General features: G+C 40.1%; 1 protein-coding gene across 2 annotated transcripts; it reads left to right on the plus strand.

The window, feature by feature from the left end:
- The first annotated feature begins 2,078 nt into the window (after positions 1-2,078).
- LOC111444257 (E3 ubiquitin-protein ligase XBAT32-like) lies at positions 2,079-8,104 on the plus strand. Of its 2 annotated transcripts, XM_023082284.1 has the most exons (11): positions 2,079-2,525; positions 2,675-2,960; positions 3,060-3,119; positions 4,066-4,137; positions 4,247-4,422; positions 4,517-4,677; positions 6,155-6,213; positions 6,326-6,372; positions 7,088-7,231; positions 7,311-7,402; positions 7,484-8,104. In XM_023082284.1, exons 2-11 carry the CDS (start codon positions 2,766-2,768, stop codon positions 8,005-8,007), a joined length of 1,530 nt encoding a protein of 509 aa, XP_022938052.1. In that variant the 5' UTR covers positions 2,079-2,525; positions 2,675-2,765; the 3' UTR covers positions 8,008-8,104. The 2 variants fall into 2 exon arrangements, with proteins under 2 accessions (XP_022938052.1, XP_022938051.1); XM_023082283.1 differs by having other exon boundaries at positions 2,079-2,960.
- Positions 8,105-8,140: the final 36 nt, after the last annotated feature.

The following is an 8,140-nucleotide window of genomic DNA, read 5'->3' on the forward strand; positions in this document are numbered from 1 at the left end:
GAGAGGAACGAAGCATTTCTTATATGGGTGTGGAAATAAATATCTGCTAGTGGTGGGTTTTGGCTGTTACAAATGGTACAGAGCTAGACACCGAGCAGTGTCAACAAGAATGCTAGACACTGACCAGTGTGTCAACGAGAACGCTAGACCCTCAATGAGGGTGGATTGTGAGACCCCACATCGGTTGGAGAGAGGAACGAAACATTCCTTATATGGGTGTGGAAATAAATATTTGCTAGTGGTGGGTTTGAGCTGTTACAAATGGTATCAGAGCTAGACACCAAGCCGTGTCAACAAAAATGCTAAACCTCCAATGAGAGTAGATTGTGAGATCACACATCGGTTGGAGAGAGGAACAACCCATTTCTTATATGGGTGTGGAAATAGAAACCTCTCCCTCGTGGACGTGTTTTAAAACTGGGAAACTGGCAGTGATACGTAACGGGCCAAATATGACAATATTTGCTAGCGGTGAGCTTAAACTATTAATTTTTTAAAAATAAAAAATAATAATTTTCCTTTAAAAAAGAATAGGGATCTTAGTGGGTTGCATGTTCCATTTAAACCATTGAAAAAAAAAGAAATCCAAACAATACCCACCAAACACATGTATTCCATATTTTAAGCTGATTTTTTCATCATCATCCTCATATTCTCGAAACATTATATTCCTTTGTTTTAAATATAATATATAGTATGAATATGTGTTTAATTATAGAGAATTTAACTATAATTAATTAAAATGTCTAGTTATTTCTTAGTTGTACAATTTTCCAATCATTAATTCCACATTGCTTTGTGTTGGATTGATAATAATATGCAAAATTAGGAAAAGCTCGGTGAAATTATAGGGTAACAATCTATGTAAGGACCTAAACCCACCGCTAGCAGATATTGTTCTCTTTATGTTTTTACTTTTGGACTTTCCCTCAAAGCTTAAAAACGTGTTTGTTAGAGGAAGATTTCCACATTTTTATAAAGTGTGTTTGGTTCTCTTCCCCAAACAATGTGGGACTCTCACAATCCATGTCTAAGGATTCGAATTAGAATTTAGAATATGAATTTGACACCTGACATCTTTGACATTTCCTAAGGATCCATATTTAGGATTCGAATTAGGATCCAAAATCTGAATTTGGTACTTGATGTCTCCGATCTTCCTTAACGATCCATGTCTAGGATTCAAATTAGAATCCAGAATCTGAATTTGGCACTTAATGTCCCCGACATTCTCTAACGATCCATGTTTAAGATTCGAATTAGGATCTAGAATTTGAATTTGACACATCATCTACTCCTTGTTTCTTAAGCAAACATTTGAATTTGTGATGTATCCAACAATAAACCAAAATTTCCCTATTTCATAATTATTTGGTTTTTAATTTTTAAATTGAACTTTAAATAATAACTTTACCAATCAATTTTCTTATCTTATTATCGGTTTTTAGCCTATGTTAGTAAAATCAAGCCAAATTGTCAACTTTTCCGTGCCCAAATAGTTATATACTACTAAGCCGTTGTTGTTGCCTTTGCTTGCATGTTATATAACATCGTTTTCAATCTCTCATTAAATCTTGCTTTCAAACTCTATTCCGAAAAATCTCTCCACCCAGTTTTTCAAAACCTTCTTAAATTGGGACCAGAGGCTCGAGCATACGTTGCGTAGCTATAGGCAACACACAAACAAATTGACTTAACTCACTCGTTACTGAGAAAGTAAAAAAAAAAAATTATTTCTATTTTTTAAATTTGGATAAAATCTCAATATTTTATTTAAAAAAAATTAAATTGATGGTAGAGAATTAACAAGAAAACAAAAACAATATGAGTAGAAACTATATAACAAAATAAATAAATTTATAAGTAAAAATGACGTTTATAAATTTATTTAAAAAAAATAAAATAGTTAAATTAGTGTAAGTTAACCAAATTTTTTTAATAACCTCACCTGAAATAGGCCAGAAAATGGAAGCTGGAGAGCATAGGGCAGAGGGAGGAAGACGATCAGTGAACCAAGATAAGAACAAAACAACAACACCTAATATATTCACTGCCTAATTATTACCAATCATTAATACACGCACCCTTCTTTTTTGGTTGAGTTTCTTGCAAAACATCACCGAAAATATGTTTTAATCCATCCACCCACCACTCCCAATTTTCCGTGCCCTTCATTTTTGGCAAATTTTAGTTTCAAACCCTCACTTTCATTATCTTTAACCCCATTTCCCCTTCCCCCATTTTCTTCATTTGGATTAATCTTTCCCCGACAAGGGGGGATTTTCAATCCGGATTTTCTTGCCTTCGATTCTTCTCTGCTTCTCTTTCATCAGGAATTAGGTCAGTTCTTGATGAAGCAGGAAGAAATCGAAGGTTTCCACTCCCAATTCCGCTTTAATCCTTCAAAATCGTTAATGGGTGTTTCTGTTTTCGATCATTTGATTGATTTCTGAGTTGGGTTTTGGAGATTGAAGATTCTCTTGAAGGATTTCCAACTGGGGTTCGTCGATTTTGAAAGTGGAGAGGTTCTTGAAGAAATTCTGGCTTTGGGTTTTCCCTTTTGTTCTTTACCTTCTTCGCTTGATTATCACTAGGGGATTATGTAAGGTTGTTTTCTGCATTGAAATTGCTAGGTTGTATATTTCTGTGAATGGGTTTGTTCTTGCACATACAGAATTTTAGGTGAGGTTATCAGATTATCAGATAGAAAGGTGTTGTTCTGGGTTTGATATACCATTGATTGGGAGGGAAATCTTTGGGGGAAGATGAAGTTTCTAAGCCTTGTTGGGAATTCCTTTGGGTGTTCTGCATCTGGGGAACGTTTAGTTTCAGCTGCAAGGGATGGAGACTTGCAAGAAGCTAAAGCTTTGTTGGAATATAATCCTCGTTTGGCGAGGTACTCAACTTTTGGTGTACGAAATTCTCCTCTTCATTACTCTGCAGCTCATGGCCACCATGAGGTATTTCACTTTTCAAAAATGTCTCTGTTCTGCTTAGAGATTGTTCCGAATGTCTTTCTGATGGTGTCTTGACTTACGCTTTAACATGTTTGTCTGCAGATTGTCGCTCTTTTGCTTGAATCTGGGGTTGATATCAATCTACGGAATTATCGTGGTCAGGTACGAACAATGTCGTTGTTTGTTGCTCGTTGTTCTTGTTTAGTTTCTTTATGTTTGTTCCTCAATGTGATGTTTTGTTTTATCCATTCATGAATTCCAAAGCTATGTGTAAGAGCGTAAGCCTACCCATAGCAGATGTTGTCCTCTTTGGGTTTTTCCCTTTCGGGCTTTTACTCTAGGTTTCTACGTTTGCTACGGAGAGGTTTCCACACCCTTATGAAGGGTGTTTCGTTCTCCTCCCTAACCGATGTGAGATCTCACAATCCACCCCCCTTCGAGTCCCAGTGTCCTTGCTGGCACATCGCCTCATATCCACCTCCTCCCTTCGGGGCTTAGCCTCCTTGCTAGTACATCACCCTCTGGCTTTGATACCATTTGTAACAGCCCAAGCCCGCCGCTAGCAGATATTGTCCTCTTTGGGGGTTTTCTTTTGGGCTTTCCTTCAAAGTTTTTAAAATGTGTCTGCTAGAGAGAGGTTTCCACACCTTATAAAGGGTGTTTCGTTATCTTCCCCAACCGATGTGGGATCTCACAATCCACCCCCCTTCGAACTCCAGTGTCCTTGCTGGCACATCGCCTCATATCCACCCCCTTCAGGGCTCAGCCTCCTCGTTGGCACATCGCCTTGTGTCTGGCTTTGATACCATTTGTAATAGTCCAAGCTCTCTGTTAGCAAATATTGTTCTCTTTGGGCTTTTCTCTTTCGGGTTTTCCCTCGAGGTTTTTAAAACGTATATGCTAGGGAGAGGTTTCTACACCGTTATAAAGGGTGTTTCGTTCTCCTCCCCAACTAATGTGGGATCTCACACTATGATTGAACTATGACCCTTTGTTACATGCTATTATTTTTTATTATAACAATCTATGACCAAGTGAGCTATATTCGAGTCGGCTATGTGTGTACTATTGTTAAGAGTTCAAAATTGAACGTCATTTTTGTTAACAGACTGCCTTGATGCAAGCTTGTCAGCATGGTCACTGGGAGGTTGTTCTGACTCTTATACTTTTTAAAGCCAATGTGAGCAATACCTCCCTTTAGTCTTAGTTCCACCAGTTCTAATGTTCTATGAAGTAGTTTGTGGGATATGTTAGATAACGTTGTCATATATTTCTTTGGGAGACATCAGATTCACCGAGCGGATTATTTGAACGGAGGTACCGCTCTTCACCTGGCTGCTCTGAATGGTCATTCTCGGTGCATCCGACTTCTGCTTTCTGATTATGTGCCTAGTACCCCAAAATTTTGGGATATGTTAAGTAGTAGTTCGAACGATGAAGAAACGGTTTCCAAGTTTGACTTTAGGTATTGTTGTTTGAATCTAATCCTGGCCGGTTATATACTTCTCTATTCTGCTACATGAAGTCACTGATTTGTTTTCCTCCATTTCATCCATCAGTGGTCTAAAGGAGGTAGTTAACAGAACAGCAGATGGAGGCATCACAGCTCTGCATATGGCGGCGCTAAATGGGCACGTCGATAGTTTGAAATTACTTCTGGACTTGGGTGCCTCTGCTTCTCAGGTTACCGTAGAAGATGGAACCACCATCGATCTAATAGGTAACTCGGTTTTTAGTTCGTGTTTTTTGTTTCTCTTATGCTGTTCTTAGTGAATATGAGCTGTGATATGATGAAGGGGTTAATTGAACCTTGTTTTTTTTATTGTTTCTCATTACTGAAAAGCCTAAAGTTGTTGATGTATGTTCTGTTCATTAGTTTAAATTGTGTTCTATTAGAGCGCTGATGCAGAGAAGATCCTAAACACAAAAGTTGGACTGCTTTGTAACATGTTTGCATCAAGTTTTACGTTTTAAATTTAATTGATTTGTGAGATTTGTGAGATCTCACGTTGGCCGGAGAGGAGAACAAAACATTCCTTATAGGACTGTGGAGACCTCTCCCTAGTAGTCACGTTTTAAAATCTTGAGGGGAAGCCTAAAGAGGACAATATCTGCTAGCGGTGGGCTTGGGCTATTACAAATGGTATCAGAGCCAGACACAGGACAGTATGCCAGCGGGGTCGTTGAGCCCCCAAGGGGGTGGATTGTGAGATCCCACATTGGTTGGAGAGAAGAACAAAGCATTCCTTATAAAGGTATGAAAATCTCTCTCTAGTAGACGCATTTTAAAACCTTGAGGGGAAGCCCAGAAGAGAACTGTGCTAGCGATGGGCTTGGGCTATTACAAATGGTATCAGAATCAAACACAGAGCGGTGTGCTAGCGGGTACGCGGAGCCCCCAATGGGGGTGGATTGTGAGATCCCACATTGGTTGGAGAGGAGAACAAAACATTTCTTATAAGGGTGTGGAAACCTCTCCCCTAGTAGGCGCGTTTTAAAACCTTGAGGGGAAGCTGAGAAGGGAAAGCCCAAAGAGAACAGGGCAGTGTGCCAATGAGAACGCTGAGCCCCCAAGGAGGTGGACTGTGAGATCCCACATTGGTTGGAGAGAAGAATGAAGCATTCCTTCCCTAATAGACACATTTTAAAACCATGAGGTGAAACCTAGAAGGGAAATCCCAAAGAGGACAATATCTACTAGCGGTGGGCTTGGGCTGTTACAAATGGTATTAGAGAGAGACATAGGTCAGTGTGCTAGCGAGGACGCTGGCCCCCAGGGGGGTGGATTGTGAGATCCCACGTTGGTTGGAGAGAAGAACGAAACATTCCTTATAAGGGTATGAAAACCTTTTTTTAGTAGACGTGTTTTAAAACCTTGAAAAGAAGCCTAGCAGGGAAAGTTCAGAGAGGATAATATCTGTTAGTGGTGGGCTTAGGCTGTTACATGATTATTGTTTGAAACCGTAATTTTTCGTGTAGAATTTTAATGTCATTACATCATGTCATGGAGTTGGGTATGTAATTTCTTGAAAGGCAATCATATGCTCTCAAACATGTTCATTGGTCACGCTTTTCTTTCAAAACAGAGTCTGCTAGCTATGATTGGTCTGTTTGTAGCTGAAAAAGATTGGTTCTTCAGGCTTTCTTCTTTAAGTTGGATATTAATTCTCTTAGGATGATTATGTTGTCATATTTAGGTGCTGGAAGCACAGCCCTTCACTATGCTGCATGCGGTGGGAACGCCCAATGCTGTCAAGTAAGCCCTCGATTTCAAGACGAAACGAAAACGATTAGAACGGTTCAAAATTCAGACCCATAATTCTCTACATCAAACTTGAATTGATTGTTCATGAATGTTTTGGTTTCAGATGTTGATTGCTAGGGGAGCCAGTCTTGCCGCTCAAAATGCAAATGGGTATGCTTCTCTCAAGTATTCGTATGCATTTACCTCTTTTTAAGGATGGTGGATTTGTTGTTATCATGTCCTGTGAGATCTCACATCGGTTGAAGAGGAGAACGAACCATTTTTCATAAGGATGTGGAAACCTTTCCTTAGTAGATGCATTTTAAAAACTTTGAGGGAAAACCCGGAAGGGAAAGCCCAAAGAAGACAATATCTGCTAGCGGTGGGCTTGAGCTGTTACAAATGGTATCAAAACCAGACACCGGGCGATGTGCCAGCGAGGAGGCTGAGCCCCGAGAAGGGTGGACATGAGACGATGTGCCAGCAAGGACGCTGGGGCCCAAGGGGGGTGGATTGTGAGATCCCACATCGGTTGGGGAGGAGAACGAAACACCCTTTATAGCTTACACGTTTTAAAAACCTTGAGGGAAAACTCGGAAAGAAAAGCTCGAAGAGGGCAATATCTGCTAGCGGTGGGCTTGGACTATTATATGGCCTATCCATCTCATAGCCACCATTTTCACCGATTGATTTTCATTTTGATTTCCATCGTTCCCATTCTTGATAAATAAACGCGCCTCAGACGCTGGCTCGGTAGTAGAATCTTGGCGATCATAAATAAAACAATATGTTTTTTCTAAATTCGTGAGCATTATATAGTTCTATTATCTTGCCCAATAAACTTGAGGTTGTCAGATCATCCTATGTTACTTTTATCTTATTGAAGATGGACTCCTTTGATGGTTGCTCATTCGTGGCATCGAGACTGGCTCGAGGAAGTTCTTAGCCAAGAGCCTGAAGTGGCAGCGACAAACCTCGCCCCTTCACCATATCTAACTCTTCCCCTTATGAGCATTGTTAGAATTGCTAGGTGAGTCGTGCGTGACCGATAGGATTGTTAGAAAGCTGTATGATTACTAACTCGAGAAACCCCTTCGATTTTTTTTCAGAGAATGTGGATGGAGAAGCTGTGATGCCTTACTTACATGCCAAGATCCATGTGTTGTGTGTTTGGAGAGGGAATGCACGGTTGCTGCACGAGGTAAATTTGATTCGAGAATTGCGTATGGTTTTAGCGCCTTATAATTCATTAAGTTAACGCTCATGATCTCGAACGGTTCAGGTTGTGATCATGAGTTCTGCACAAGCTGTGCACTTTACCTCTGTTCTACAAACTGCACATCCTCAGTTTCTCATGGTCCTCCCGGTTCGATCGCGTGTCCACTGTGCCGAAACGGTATAGTTTCCTTTGTCAAACTTCCCCAAACGAAACCGATTGCCAAAGAGATTGCCAGAACTAGTTTATCTCTATCATTTTGCACTTGTTCTGGTGAGGCACCAGAACCTGCTACATTAACCACCCCGTTATGCAAGCCCGAGTTCACTTGTTCCCGAATTTCCCCGCTCGGAGCATCATTTCGATCCCTCAGCTGTCAGAGGTTTCCTTCAATGAAACTCAACCCCAATCTCTGTATGGGAGATCCTGAAGGTAGCTCTTCTTTGGTTCCCTGCAATGTTGGCAGAAACATGAGGAACAATAATATTGCGAGGTGTTCGAGATCAGGTTTCCGACGAACAGCTTCGGAAGGAAGACGATCATGGTTATCTGCACTGAATCAATATGTTACTACTGGAAGTGGATGCTGAAAATTATCGACGACAATACCTCTTTTCGACTCGAAAACATTTCCTTTTACTTTGTGTTCGGTGTCCATATATTTACCCAAAATCCAAAAAAAAAAAAAAAAAAAAAAAAAAAAAAAAAAAAAAAAAAAAAAAA

The sequence above is a fragment of the Cucurbita moschata genome, unplaced genomic scaffold, assembly GCF_002738365.1.
Source record: "Cucurbita moschata cultivar Rifu unplaced genomic scaffold, Cmos_1.0 Cmo_Scf00006, whole genome shotgun sequence".
NCBI lineage: Eukaryota > Viridiplantae > Streptophyta > Magnoliopsida > Cucurbitales > Cucurbitaceae > Cucurbita > Cucurbita moschata.